General features: G+C 40.6%; 1 protein-coding gene across 5 annotated transcripts in view; it reads right to left on the reverse strand.

The window, feature by feature from the left end:
• kiaa1109 (KIAA1109 ortholog) overlaps positions 1-16,156 on the reverse strand; it is a 78,911-nt gene that overhangs the window by 36,711 nt on the left and 26,044 nt on the right. For all 5 annotated transcript variants that reach the window (XM_059566403.1, XM_059566399.1, XM_059566400.1 and 2 more), the window contains exons 36-46: positions 15,914-16,125; positions 15,653-15,804; positions 7,386-7,536; positions 7,128-7,280; positions 4,522-4,762; positions 4,279-4,424; positions 3,974-4,199; positions 2,284-2,448; positions 1,949-2,133; positions 1,648-1,823; positions 335-1,050 (exon numbers count right to left, since the gene is read on the reverse strand). In XM_059566403.1, the coding sequence (XP_059422386.1) occupies positions 335-1,050; positions 1,648-1,823; positions 1,949-2,133; positions 2,284-2,448; positions 3,974-4,199; positions 4,279-4,424; positions 4,522-4,762; positions 7,128-7,280; positions 7,386-7,536; positions 15,653-15,804; positions 15,914-16,125 (2,523 nt within the window). The remainder of the gene's footprint in view (positions 1-334; positions 1,051-1,647; positions 1,824-1,948; positions 2,134-2,283; positions 2,449-3,973; positions 4,200-4,278; positions 4,425-4,521; positions 4,763-7,127; positions 7,281-7,385; positions 7,537-15,652; positions 15,805-15,913; positions 16,126-16,156) is intronic.

The raw sequence follows: 16,156 nt of genomic DNA on the forward strand, positions 1-16,156 counted from the left end.
ACCCTTCGATTGCGAGTCCTACTCTCTAACCATTAGGCCACAACTTCCCCGTTACTGTGGGGATATACATTTATTAATAATATTTTAAACTTTTATTAATAGCAAATACGGTATACACCAAGAATGATGCTCATTACTATATTACAGTACTGAAAATCTATAAAAAATTATTTATTAAATCAAAAGAATAAAATCTGGAAACATTTATTAATCACCACTAATTTTCACGTAAATAATGTTGCAATGTAAAAAAAAAACATACTTTATTTTCCCCTATAAAATTCGTATCATATTTTCAAATGATTTCACTTAAAAAAGTGAATCAAGAGCCTACCTGAGAGGACATTATCTTGGTTTTTCTCCAGGATGCCTGTGGGGTCTGATATGAGCGAGTAGAAATTGAGAAGTTTGTACATGTTCTGCCAGCACTTGGCCGATGGCTCACTCTGTTCTGACACTGTGATGGAGTCTGAGTCATCCATCTGAATGGTCATGTGGTCCGCCACATCACGCGAACCCTTCCGAGATACTTTTGACGTCCTTCTCTCCGAACGCCCCAGTGTCCCCCTTCCACGAGGCTCTCGATTCCTGGTCAGCGTGTCTAGGCCTGGCCCGACCACGGTCCGCTTGCCCTTCTGAGTGCCCAGTCGAGCAGCTCCATTCAGGCTCCCACGAGAACTACGGCTGAAATCAGAAGAGCGAAAGTCCCGATATGGCCGCGCCTTGGTGGGCGTTGGGGAAGAGGAGCCGGCAGTGTAGCGGTTGAGCTTGATGTCAGTCTGTGTGGCTTTGATGTCATCGATCATCGTGCTGAACTGGTGAATGAGGCGGACCAGGGCCATATCTACATGCAGGCGAATCGCTTGGCAAGCAAGAGTAAAATGGCAGTGCACACTGGCCTGGGGTCTCCGGCTCAGCTCGTGGAAGGACAGCGCGCTGGCAGAGGGAGGGGTTGACATGCACTTCTCCAGTACGACTGCGTTCAAACTGAACGTCTCAATCATCAGGGCAGGCTTGAAATCGAGTGGGGGAGGGTTTATCACTCCCTGCCTGAACACATGAACACACATTGACTGCTTGAGAATTCAAAAAAAATTCATTAGGCCAAGTTCTTGGTGGAACAGGTTTTAGTCTGCACTGTGTGTTAATTCCTAGTATATATATATATATATATGGACTAAAACAAAATGAACATTAAAGCTGTGGTCTGTCTAGCTGTTTTTGAAAAGAAGACATAAATACAATGTTACCAGTAGAATCTGAATCTACAAACCTCATACCCGAATCTTTTAATTAATTATATAAAAACACTCATGAACTCAGAAGTTACCAGTCTGAATGAGTCTTATGAATCTTTCACTGAATGAACTTGCTGAATTGGTCAAACGGCTAATGAATCAACACCTGAATCACTTGCTGAATAGCTAGTTATTACTATCAGTCAGGGTCAACTTGAAATGAAGAAATAACTTTTAATTATCTTTTAATTAAAGAAAATAATTTAATTATTGGGCACTTCAGAGTACCCATACCCACAAAAAGAAACTTGAAACAGGTAAAAAAATAAATAAGTATAGATAGTAAAGATAAGTATGCTATTTAGAATATCTCTAGACAGATGAACAAAAGCTGGCAAATCTGTGTTACCTCTGTGCTCGTTTGTTCTTCCTGTCTTTGCTGGTGTCAGAGTCGACAATGTCAGCTCTCAAACACTCGAGGGTGCCGCTGAAGGACAGGTGCTCACCAAAATACATCTTGTAACTAAGTGGAGGAGCATCCTGGGGCTGGATACCAATGTGACTCAACAAAGGCTTAAAAACAACCTGTACAGACAATCCCATGACACACACACACACACACACACACAAACAAAAAGAGAGGAGGCAATAACATATGCATGGTCATAAATAAATGATTACAAAATATTAAGTATTTCTGGCGCATGCACCTGTGCGTCGGCTAGCTGCACAGCTGCAGGGCAGAGATTTGTCTCATCTTGATCAAGCAGGTGAAGGTCATCTTCACTTGTGCTGTGCTGGGAGTGTGTGTGCTGAGAGTGCGTGTCCAGTGTGTTCTGATCACTGGACAGTACAGTGTTAAAATCGGATGCAGAAGGAATGGTGGGGAGGACTCCTGCACACAAAGAGTTAATAAAGATTTTCAGTGCAAATGATACTAATCACTGTTCACAGTTAAGTGTCTAACCACATGGACAGATACAGCTGCATGTTTACACAGTCAACAGACTGCTCCTATTTATCGGTCATCAAACTAATCACTCACCTCCTGTCTGCAGGCTGTTGTGCTGAGAGCGGTTGAGAGGAGAGTCCTGGCCGTGGCTGCCTGTGCGGTTGCCAACAGCATTTGACATCCAGTTGTAGAAGCTGACGGAAAACGGCTCCGGTACAAGAGGATGTTCTGTTAACACGTCTGCACCAACATTATTGCCTACCAAAAACAACAAACATTTAACATTATCTAAATTTTTATGTTGTGCTTTCTTTGCAGGATTCACTATCACGCTCTGTTCTGAAGGGATGTTAGCACATTGCTCAAGTTTTAGACATTCTGTCAGTAGATATTGTTCTGGTCCCGCCTACAGTGCAAGTCATTTTTTTAGGGATGCACTATATATTGGTGTTAAACTGGTTATTCGGTGATAGTGCTATTATTGTCAATTAAAACAATGTACCAAAAACAGATTTTGTTAAAAGAAGCAAAGATGAAATAAAACCTACATATTAGATATAAACAAAAAAAAAAAACACTTAAAAGTAAAAAAAAAAAAAAAAAAACTAAAATGAAAAGGAACTGAAAAAATAACAATGAATGCTCATTTAAATTATTGATACATCAAATAATAAAACATACTAAAATTCTATAAATATCCAGTGCGTTGTGATTGGCCGAATGTCTCAAGCATGTGCCGGAAAGGTTATGTCCCTGTGTGTCCCGGAGCACCGAAACAAAAACATTAAAACCCATTATAAACTAGACATTTGTTGCATCCATTGGGGACATAATTATGGATTATAATGACAATATACTGTCTTTTTACGCATTGAGTTGCATCGCACCACGTAAACATAAAACCATGTCCGCATTTGTGATCTGTGAAATGACCAACAACAAGCACTACTCTACACTGCTCAAAATTTGCGCTTGAATCGTCACTGGCAAATCCTTTAAATATGTAAACCTAGCCTACTTACAGACTGTGAGTCAAAACAGCCAGCATTGTAGTCTACTCTCCCAGGATCAGGAAACAGACCTCAATAAAATGCACTGCACACATCTGTATATTTATAGTTGAACTGTTTGGCAACAGTGTTGTAAATACAACTTAACCAATTCGCTTTCACAAGGAAACACACAGCGTCTCTACGACATGACAGCCGCAGCAACGGCGAGAATAAAGGTTACGCCTTCTTCCTTTGTGTGAACATGTGGGTGGTGTTATGCAAATCTTCACATCGTGACACAGACATGTGGAGGTGTGTTTAAACAAGGCGTTTTAGGTAGGCGTGGTTTGATTCTTAACTTTCATAAAGAATATCTCTTTGGATTTGAGACTTTAGTCTTTGCAACTTAACAGATCTTCTGTATGCACCAAGAGCTTGTAACATTTCCAAAATTTAAATTGCATCATATGCCCCCTTTAAAATTCAAATGCTACCATTTGGAGTACTGAAAGACCCAGAGAAAAATTACTTTCTTTACCAACTATATGGATTTGAAGTTACTAGCAAAAACGTAAAATATAAATATATATGGACATTATGGTGCCTCGGCACTTTAAGGGTTTCTGACATTTTCTGTGCAAAAAAAAAAAAAGAAGAAAAAAAAAGGAAAAAAAAAATCAAACACAACAGGGTTAGTAACCTGCTCTCATAGGAAAACAATATATCAAGAAAATGCATTTGTCTTTTATTAGATTACAAAAGCAATAAACTCTGAATGAAGAAAATCATACCTGTACGTGTCAGGAAGCTGCTCTTGGTTGTGGTTTGTTCGTTTGCTCGATGGGGCGTGGCTTCAAGGAGGTTGTGCAGACTGTGGATGCTTCCTGTTAAGTAACTGAGCAACGACTCTTTCCGAGGGCTGTGATTGGACTGCAGCCCTGTCCGACAGACATGAGCGGGAGAATCAGCTGCTGTATCTCCACTCGTGTAGCTCAGGGACTGGTAGGGATGGGAACCCTTAAAAAAAAAAAAAAAAACATTCAGCTTCCAGATTTTCTATACACTTTCAGTGCTAACAAAACAGACCCACACAAACCTTGATCCTAAGGGCAGACTCGCTGTGTGTGTGAGATTTGGACAGTTTTCTCATGATCTCGACTCCAGTCACGGGGGCAGAGTTACCAGTAGGAGCAGGACGACTACATATTTCTTCTAACAACATTGTATGTTCACTTACAGTACCTGAAAAGGCGTATGAATGACACAAAACAGATAAACATCACAAAATCACATTAAATATGCTCTATGTGTTAAATAAAAAGGTATGCAAGACAACTACCTGCATCAAACTCAAACTCAGCTCCATCAGCACTTGTGTCACTCTGCAAGGCTGTGCCACAGTCCAGCCCTTGTGTCTGATCAGGATCAATGGGGTCCTGCTCTTTGGGCTTAGGAAGCTGATTGGGTCGTGGCAAACCAACCGCCTTAAAGCCCTGTGTGACAACGATGAACTTCATCCACTGACGAGCAAGCGCCACCAAACCCTTCCTCAGGGTGACCAGAGCAGGCAGTTCATCATTCTGAAAAATAAAGGTGAATAAGTAGTACAAGATTAGTAAGGACAATTAATGACAGATTGTTAAAAATAATATATGCAAAATAAATGTTTATTCTGCGGAAACTGCAATTACTACATGCATTTATTGTGATACATTGTCCATTTTATCTTGTCCAAGAAGAGTCAAGGGTGTCATTGCTAGTACAATTCAGAGGAACATGCAGGGCTCCAGACAAAAAAAAAATCAATTAAGGAGCAATTGGCTCCTATAAGAAATAAAATTAGACGGCAAATTATTTTTTAAGGTGCCACAGAGTAAAGATGTTTTTTTTTTTTTACATTTCAGTCATACTGTCATGCATTTATGTCTCATCTTTTCTTGTCTTTGTCAGCATGTTAATTCATCTTGTGGTTGTCCTGGGAACTAAGATTCACTTAAAGTGGGAAGTAAACTTTATACAGTCACAAAGAAATGTTTATTGCTCAGAAAGTGTGCCTATATCAAGGAACATAACTATGTCAGCATCACCTGGCCACTGAGTGTAGTTTGGGCTCCTCCTCAATGTATCCTATAATTGTTGTCATACACTACCAGTCAAAAGTTTTTTTTTAAAGTTTTTTTTAAAGAATTATATTCTGCTCACCAAGCCTGCATTTATTTGATCCAAAACACAGCAAAGCAGTAATATTGTAAAATATATTTTACTATTTAATTATTCAGCATCATTACTCCGGCCTTCAGTGTCACATGATCCTTCAGAAATAATTCTAATATGCTTATTTGCTGCTGAAGAAACATTTATTATTATTATAATCATCATCATCGATATTTAAAAAAGATTAATTTATCTGAAATAAAAAGCTTTTGTAACATTATACACTATACCATTCAAAAAATTTATTTTGTGTGTGTGGGGGGGGGGTGATCAAAAGTGATGATAAAGACATTTAAGATTTCTAATTCAGATAAATGCTGTTCTTCAGAACCTTCTATTCATCAAAGAAACCTGAAACAAATTCTAATCAACTGTTTTTCACATAATACTACTACTACTACTACTACTACTAATAATAATAATAATAATAATAATAATAATAATAATAAAAATATGTTTTTTTGAGCAGCAAATCAGAATATTAGAGTGATTTCTGAAGGATCGTAAGACTGGAGTAATGGTGGTTAAAATTCAGCTTTGAAATAGCAGGAATAAATAATATTTTAAAATATAGGCTTTTCAAATAGAAAACAGTTCTTTTAAATAGTAAAAATATTTCAAAATTGTTGTTTTTGCTGTACATCAAAAATCTTACTGTTTAAAAACTTCTGACTGGTAGTGTACTGTACATCTTTCACACGTCCAATCTGTTTTTCTTCATAAGTATCGTGCAATTTTAAAGGAGGTGTTTAATTTTATCTCAAGCTCCTTGCATTATCTTATGTAGACAACAGTTTAGGTAAACTATGAATATGCAATATAACACACAAATTTAGCAAAATGCTCCTCTTTATAGTTATTTTTTCTAGCTGACTGATCAGCTTGTGGACACTGAATGGTTCTCCTTAGGTAAATGTATTGTTACGTTGCACTGTTTACAAGCATGTTCACGTGCCGCTTAAACTGAGGCGCTAAAACGTTCGCTCATGTCACATTAAAGAGTTCAAAAATTCTTTATTTATTTTTTGAAAATTCTGTATGAAATCAGCTAATACTTTTTTTATTAAAATGTAACAGAGCACAAATCATATTGTGATTATTGGACAGCAAGCACATTACAAATAAAATCAAGTTCCCTCATCAAAAGAACACAGCATATAGACTGAAAAAACCATATTAGTATTGATTATATATTAGAATTGTTAACACTGTTGCTAATATCCACACAGCTGACACCTTTACCTGTTGTAGTTTGTTCATGTTGTGCAATAAATAGACACTGCTTTTCTGCACTTTTATTCACATGTCTCCATTTTTAATCTCCCTCATGCTGCCAGAACAGAAGCTGCTTTTGTGAAGTTGTGTCGTCAACGCTGGTGTTCAGCAGAGATGAGGACCACTTTTTTTCCACTAAAACTTTGATGCGCATCGTCTCAGTTTATAACATCAACATAAAAGATGTGATCGCAAAAAAAGCAGGAAAAAAGCCATTACATGTAAATTTTTAAATCATAACAAACGTATATAGTCTCCAGTGGCAATCTCAGTAAAAACGCTATTCACAAATTAATATTTTTAATTGCAAATGTGACCGTTTATTCGCAGTCTGGAGCCCTGACATGGTGAAGTAATTTTAGACTTTATGGTGGCCAACAAAGAATTCAACAATGCAGTACTATGAGAGAATCTAATACATGTGCAACCATGTGTTCTGCAAGTACACAGACTTACCATGGTGGCCTCTTCAATGGTTCTGTAATCAGCCTGCTGCAGGTAACGATGTAGAATATTACACAGCAAACAGGACGGGTTCTCGTGAAGATATCGGGCTCGCTTTGTAACGCGGTTATACTTGCTGTGAAATGGAATGTGAATACTCTTTTTCTGTTGGGTTAAAGCATACATACACATAATATTAGGCCAGTTAAATTAGGTCCACAGTTCTACTGAATTACACTGTATGTCCAGGGATATATTAACAAGTCTGACCTCCAGGGCCTCAGTCATTATGCAGCCCATGACCGCACACACACGCAATGTGGCCTCCATGTCTAGTTTCTGCAGGGAGGACTTCAGCTGGTCAATGGGAACCAACCATGCACCGACCGCAGGGGTCGCAGTACTCAACAGATTCAGCTGCCTGCAGATCATTCGACAATACAGACCTCATTAGACATATAAACAATGATCCATGATTCCCTCCGAACCGAATCAAAAACTTTGCAGCCAAATGCTATCTCTATCGCATACGTTGTCAGTGTTGTGCGTTTGCTTAGACCTTTGTTGTGATAAACAGTAAAGTGTGTTCAAGCGCCAGCCAAGAGAGTGTAAAGAATTACCGTTTGTGAGAAGCAGTTAAATCAGCGGGAGTTAAAAGCAGATCGTAAGTTTATTTATTTCTTGTCTCATAAGTGTTTAGTGCAGTTGTCGTTGCTAGGAAACACTTGTTTGTTTACTGTGTTGAGACGTGCTGCGTTTGGTCTCGTACTCTATCGCATACGTTGTCAGTGTTGTGCGCCTTTGCTAAGACCTTTGTTGTGATAAACAGTAAAGTACGTTCAGCTGAATTCAATTTCCGTTTTGTCGGGTTTAAAAAAAGATTAGTATACCGCGGCAGCGGTCGCAGCAGCCCTCCAGTTAAGCCCTCCTCGTGTGAAGACCTAAGAGTGTAAAGACCATCGACTCCGGCAGGGAATATAAATATTGTTTCGATTAATCTTTTTCCTTGTTTCATTTCTGTTTCAGTTGTTTTTTTGTTTATAACCAAATCTTACTATGTCTTTCCAGATCCCTACTATCACTACCACTCGCAAACCACACATCACACAATGTAAACAGCGCAATCTTAACAACCTGCACACTTTGCCTATATCTGCTAATACACTACTTTCTTTTTCTATTGGTCTCTGGAATTGCCAGTCTGCTGTAAACAAAGCCGATTTCATTACTTCTATTATTAGTCATTCAAAGCTTAATCTCATGGCACTAACAGAGACCTGGATCAAACCAGAGGACACTGCTACACCTGCAGCACTCTCCAATAATTTCTAATTTTCCCACTCCGCCCGTTTGACTGGAAGAGGTGGAGGTACTGGTCTGCTCATCTCTAATGATTGGAAATTTTATCCTTTACCATCTTTGGGTATCAACAGCTCCTTTGAATCTCATTCAGTTACTGTTACCTACCCTTTTAAAATACATTTTGTAGTTGTCTATCGACCCCCAGGACCACTGGGTAACTTTTTGGATGAATTAGATGTGTTGCTCTCAACCTTTTCTGAGGATGGTACTCCCCTAGTTATGCTTGGAGATTTCAACATACATCTAGATAAACCTCTGTATGCTGATTTCCACACTCTGCTTGCCTCTTTTGATCTCAACCGAGTGTCAACTACTGCTACTCACAAATCAGGCAACCAACTGGACCTTATTTATACACGAAGCTGCTCTACTGATCATGTTCTGGTTACTCCACTGCACAGGTTGGATCACTTCCTCCTCACTCTTAACCTTAACATGGTCCCTGACACTTCCCTTACCCCTCCACATGTCATCTTTCGACGTAACCTACGCACACTTTCACCCTCCCGGCTTTCTGGAATGGTTTCATCTTCACTTCCTTCCCCTAAACTGTTTGCATCTTTGGATGCTAACAGTGCTGCTGATACTTTCTGCTCCACTCTTACATCTTGTTTAGACACAGGTTTAGACAGTGGCGAGTGGCGCCGATACAGGATGGCTGCCTCCGTGACGTGCTCTGCAGTTGTTTTTGTGTTTTTGTTAGTTCGTCCTGTCTTTAGTTATATTCCTGCAATCAGTTTCACCAGGGACGAATTGCTGGATATTCGGCAACACACATCTCCCGATATTTCACCGGTTTTCGACTATTCTGATGTTTTGCTGGACATTCTTGTCGGCGGAGCGGCTGCGCTGATCACATGCTTCAAGAGGATGCGCAGACGGGGAAAAAAAGCTGGCGCGCTCGTGAGACTCAGAAAACGCGGATTTCGAACGCCGTTGCCTAGCATCCATCTGGCAAATCTCCGCTCTCTATCCAACAAAATGGACGAACTGCTTCTGCTCTCTCGGACAAATAAAGATTTCTCTCACTCTGCTGCTCTGTGTTTCATGTTTCATGGAAACTTGGCTGAATGACACCATACCGGACAGCGCGCTCCATCTGCCGGACTTTCAGCTGTTTAGAGCGGATCGCGACGCAGAATCAACGGGGAAATCGCGTGGCGGCGGGACATGCTTTTACATCAATGAACGGTGGTGTACAGATGTAACTGTGTTAAAGAAAACGTGCTGCTCAAATCTCGAAACGCTCTTCATTAACTGCAAGCCGTTCTATTCGCCGTGGGAGTTTCATTCGTTCATTCTGGTTAGTGTTTACCTCCCTCCTCAAGCGCACGTGAGCTCAGCTTTACAGAAACTCGCTGAGCAGATCACAGAGACAGAACAACAACACCCCGACTCTGTTTTAATCATTCTTGGGGACTTTAATAAAGCCAATCTCTCCCGTGAACTGCCAAAATACAGACAGCATGTTACTTGTCCCACAAGAGACAGTAATATATTGGATCACTGTTACACAACAATAAAGGATGCATTTCACTCTGTTCCACGAGCAGCTTTGGGACGTTCTGATCACCTTCTGGTTCATCTTATAACGACCTATAGGCAGAAACTAAAATCAGCTAAACCTGTATTAAGGACTGTAAAAAGATGGACTAATGAAGCAGAGCAGGATTTACAATCTTGTTTTGATCTCACTGATTGGAGTGTTTTTGAAGCTGCTGTCACCGATCTGGATGAACTCACAGAGACCATAACATCATATATCAGTTTCTGTGAGGATATGTGTATTCCTACCAAGACTCAACTAAATTACAACAATGGCAAACCGTGGTTCACTGCAAAACTCAGACAGCTCCGTCAGGCCAAAGAAGATGCTTACGTGAAGGGGGACAATGTCGTGTATAAACAGGCAAAATACACACTGGAAAAGGAGATCAAAGTGGCAAAGAGGAATTATTCTGAAAAAATAAGGACTCAGTTCACTTTGAACGACTCCGCATCAGTGTGGAAAAGCCTAAAGAAGATCACCAATTACAAGACACCACCCCCCAGCACTGTGGAGAATCAACGAATGGCAGACGATCTGAACGAGTTTTACTGCAGGTTTGAAAGAACACCCATCACCTGCCCTGAACACCTCCCCACACAACCATTCACACCATTCACAACTCCTGCAACCAACCCTGAATGCCTCTCCAAACAACCGTTCACACCATTCACAGCTCCTGCAACCCATCCTAATCACCTCTCCAATCAAGCGCTCTCACCATTCACACCTCCTGCATCCCCCCTCTCCCCCACACCTGCAATACAGATCAGCGAAGATGCGGTGCGCCAGGTCTTCCGGAAGCAGAAAAGGAAAAAAGCACCAGGCCCAGATTGCGTTACACCAGCCTGTCTGAAATCCTGTGCTGACCAGCTGGCCCCCATCTTCACACAGATCTTCAACAGATCGCTGGAACTGTGCGAAGTCCCTTCATGCTTCAAACGCTCCACCATCATCCCCATCCCAAAGAAATCCAAAATTACAGGACTAAATGACTACAGGCCTGTGGCTCTAACGTCTGTAGTCATGAAGTCGTTTGAAAAACTGGTGCTGGCCCACCTGAAAGACATCACTGGACCCTTGCTAGATCCTCTTCAGTTTGCCTACAGAGCAAACAGGTCTGTGGACGATGCAGTAAACATCGGACTGCATTATGTTCTGCAACACCTAGACAGACCGGGGACCTATGTGAGGATCCTGTTTGTGGACTTCAGCTCTGCCTTCAACACGATCATCCCAAACCTCCTCTTGTCCAAACTAACTCAGCTCTCTGTGCCCACCTCCGTCTGTCAGTGGATCAACAGCTTCCTGACAGACAGGCAGCAGCTAGTGAGACTAGGAAAATACACATCCAGCACCCGTACAATCAGCACCGGAGCTCCCCAGGGCTGTGTTCTCTCCCCACTGCTCTTCTCCCTGTACACTAATGATTGCACGTCTAAGGACCCCTCTGTCAAGCTCCTGAAGTTTGCAGATGACACCACACTCATCGGCCTCATTCAGGACGGTGACGAGTCTGCTTACAGACAGGAGGTTAAAGAGCTGGCTGTCTGGTGCAGTCTCAACAACCTGGAGCTTAACACGCTCAAAACAGTGGAGATGATCGTGGACTTCAGGAGAAACCCCCCTGCACTCCCCCCACTCACCATCATGAACAGCACTGTGACTGCAGTGGAGTCATTCAGGTTCCTGGGCACCACTATCTCTCAGGACCTGAAGTGGGACATTCACATTGACTCCATTGTGAAAAAGGCCCAGCAGAGGTTGTACTTCCTTCGCCAGCTGAGGAAGTTTAACCTGCCACAGGATCTGCTGAAACAGTTCTACTCCACCATCATCGAATCCATCCTCTGCACTTCAGTAACTGTCTGGTTCAGCTCAGCTTCTAAATCTGACCTCAGAAGACTACAGAGGGTAGTCCGGACTGCTGAGCGAATTATCGGTACAACCCTCCCATCTATTCAAGAACTGTACTTATCCAGAGTGAGCAAAAAGGGCTGTTAAAATCACTCTGGACCCCTCACATCCAGCACACTCCCTCTTTAAACTGTTGCCATCTGGTCGACGCTACAGAGCACTGAGCACCAGAACGACCAGACACAGGAACAGTTTCTTCCCTCAGGCAATCCATCTTATGAACAGCTGATAATAACTGTGGGACACACTACACTATTTATATTTATATACACTACACTTTTTATCCAACACACATACTTAGCGTACACGTAAATCTTTTGCACATAATATACATGTACATACATGGAACACACTACACTACTTATATTTATATTTATATACACATACACTTATTTATCCAACACACATACTTAGCGTACAGTTAAAAATTTTCCACATAATATACATGTACATACATAAATGCTCATTTTAATATAACACATACATTGTCAATTTGTATATTGTCAATCCTTACCCACCTATTTCTATTTTTTATAGTTTTTTGTTCTGTCGCTGTTATGTTGCACTGCGGAGCTCTGTCACGAAAACAAATTCCTCGTATGTGTGAACATACCTGGCAATAAAGCTCATTCTGATTCTGATTCTGATTCTGACACTGTTTGCACCTTATCTTCCAGGCCAGCCCGTAACACCCCTTCTGCCCCTTGGTTATCTGATGTTCTACGCGAACACCATTCTAAGCTTAGAGTTGCTGAAAGGGTGTGGCGCAAATCCAGAAATACTACTGACCTTAATATGTATCAGTCACTCCTATCTTCTTTCCTTGCTAATGTCTCCACTGCTAAAATGACATACTACCATAACAAAATTAACAATTCGTCTAACTCTCGCATGCTTTTTAAAAAAATTTCCTCACTTCTTTGTCCTCCTCCTCCCCCCCCTGCTTCATCTCTAATAGCTGATGACTTTGCAACGTTTTTCATTAATAAAAATTAAACACATTAGTGCACAATTTTCCACACCACAATCAGTTAAGCTCATATCACTAGCAAACTTACACTCTTTTACATCCTTCTCTTCACTCTCTGAGACAGAAGTCTCAAAACTCATCCTTTCTAATCACCCTACAACTTGCCCGCTTGATCCTATTCCATCTCATCTCCTTCAAGCCATTTCTCCTGCAGTTGTACCTGCACTCACTCACATCATCAACAGATCCCTCCACACTGGTGTTTTTCCCTCATCATTTAGACAGAAACGTATAACTCCGCTACTTAAAAAACCCAACCTCAATCCATCTCTTTTAGAGAACTACAGACCAGTTTCCCTTCTTCCTTTCATTGCAAAAACACTTGAACGAGCTGTGTTCAACCAAGTCTCTACATTTCTCACACACAACAACCTCCTTGACAGCAACCAATCTGGCTTCAGAAGTGGACATTCAACTGAGACTGCCTTGCTCTCAGTTGTTGAAGCTCTAAGACTGGCAAGAGCGGAATCCAAATCTTCAGTACTTATCCTGCTTGATCTGTCCGCTGCTTTTGACACGGTTAACCACCAGATCCTCCTATCAACCCTAATGGCAAAAGGCATCTCAGGAACCACACTTGAATGGTTTGAGTCTTACCTAACAGATAGGTCCTTCAAAGTATCTTGGAGAGGTGAGGTGTCCAAGTCACAACATCTAACTACTGGGGTGCCTCAGGGCTCAGTTCTTGGACCACTTCTCTTCTCTGTCTACATGGGATCATTAGGTTCTGTCATTCAGAAACATGGCTTTTCATACCACTGCTATGTTGATGACACTCAACTCTACCTCTCATTCCATCCTGATGATCCGATGGTAGCTATTCGCATCTCAGCTTGTCTAACACATTTCTTCCTGGATGATGGACCATCACCTTCAACTCAACCTTGCCAAGACAGAACTGCTTGTGATTCCAGCAAACCCATCGTTTCATCACAATTTCACCATCAAGTTAGGCACATCAACCATAACTCCTTCAAAAACAGCTAGAAGCCTTGGAGTTATGATTATGACTTTCTCAGACCACATTGCTAAAACTGTCCGATCCTGCAGATTTATTTTATTCAACATCAAGAAGATCAAGCCCTTTCTTTCGGAACATGCTGCACAACTCCTTGTTCAAGCTCTTGTTCTGTCCAGGCTGGACTATTGCAATGCCCTCTTGGCAGGTCTTCCAGCCAATTCTATCAAACGGTTACAATTAATTCAGAACGCAGCAGCAAGATTAATTTTTAATGAGCCAAAAAATACATGTCACACCTCTGTTTATCAATTTGCACTGGCTTCCAATAGCTGCTCGTATAAAATTCAAGGCATTGATGTTTGCCTACAAAACTACCACTGGCTCTGCACCCATTTACCTAAATTTGTTACTTCACTTATGTGCCCTCTAGAAGTTTGCATTCTGCAAGGTGAACGTCACTTGATTGTGCCATCCCAAAGAAGCACAAAGTCACTTTTACGGACTTTTAAATTAAATGTTCCCTCCTGGTGGAATGACCTCGCCAACTCTATCCGGACAGCTGAGTCCTTAGCCATCTTCAAGAATCAGCTTAAAACACATCTCTTCCATCTTTATTTGACCCTCTAACTTTAACACTCACTATTCTAATTCTATTCTTTAAAAAAAAAAATCGAACTATCTTTCTAATCTTTTTATATTCTATTTTCTTGTCATTAATTATGCAATTGTATGTGTGTGTCTGTATGTGTAAAGACCTCTAACACTAGCTTGCTCTATTATTTTTTATTCTATCTGTTTTCTTTATATTATATTATTTAAAATCCCATGCTAGGTGTACTGTGTTAACCTAACTGAGACTTGTTATAGCACTTATATATCATTGCTCTTTTTGTTGTTTTTGATTGCTTCCACTGTCCTCATCTGTAAGTCGCTTTGGATAAAAGCATCTGCTAAATGAATAAATGTAAATGTAATGTAAATGCTATACTGAAAACAACTATATAGAAACAATATATACACATACACACATTCAGGCTAACTATACATTCAGATTTACTTCTATACATTCAGAAATAAATTCAGGCTTCAAACGATATATTCACAATTTACATTTATATGTCTAGATTTACATGCACATACATACACACACACACACACACACACATATATATACATATATATACACACACACACACATATATTCTGTATATATATATATATATACACATACATACATACATACATACACGTATACATACATACACACACATATACATTCCTTTGTAACATCTCAAAAAGTGAAACTTTCTGAGATTCTAGATTCATAACATGCAAAGTAAAGCATTTCAAATATTATTTTGTTTTAATTTTGATGATTAGAGCTTCCATTTCCGCTTCATTAAATGACCATGCCTACAGTATAAATTCCAGGTATTTATTGTTCTTTGAAACCACAATAATGGGCAAGACTTCTGACTTGGCAATGGTCCAGAAGACAATAATTGATACCCTCCACAAAGAGGGTAAGTCACAGAAGGTCATTACTGAAAGGGGTGGCTGTTAACAGAGTGCTTTATCAAAGCATATTAAATGCAAAGTTTACTGGAAGGAAGAAATTGGGTAGGAAAAGGTGCACAAGCAACAGGGATGATAGCAAGCTTGAGAAAACTAAAAAACAAGATGAAAATTATTATGAAGTTGATTTGCATTTCTGTGTATACCTGGACATGGCTGGAGCGTGAGAACGGATGTTGGTTGGTGCAGCAAAGCTGAACCAGATTTCCTTTATCGTCAGCTTCATACTGCTGGAGTCAGGAGGAGGAGGCAAGAGGGGCAGGTCCTTTTTCAGATCATCTGACTCCACTCCCTCATCCTGCACAGACAAACATGAGTGAAAAATAATACGAGAAACAAAGACCCAAACAAAACTTATAAGATCTCATATGGCCATTAACTATACATGAAAAACAACATATGAGAACCTGTTCATCAGAGTCTGAATTGTTGTTGGGTTCAGAAGCAGGGCTCTGCGCATCATTGGGTAGGTTATCATCAGATACATGAGTGCTGTAGCCACTTCCTGTCTGAGAACCACTAGAACCATTTGATTTTGAGACTCCATTCCGGACACCGCTGTCGGCCCCGCCCATCACCCCAAAAGCACTATATAGCACGGCTCCTGATTGCCTCCCACCTGAGAGAGTCAGACATGAATTTCACACTCC

This window comes from Carassius carassius, chromosome 14 (assembly GCF_963082965.1).
Source record: "Carassius carassius chromosome 14, fCarCar2.1, whole genome shotgun sequence".
NCBI lineage: Eukaryota > Metazoa > Chordata > Actinopteri > Cypriniformes > Cyprinidae > Carassius > Carassius carassius.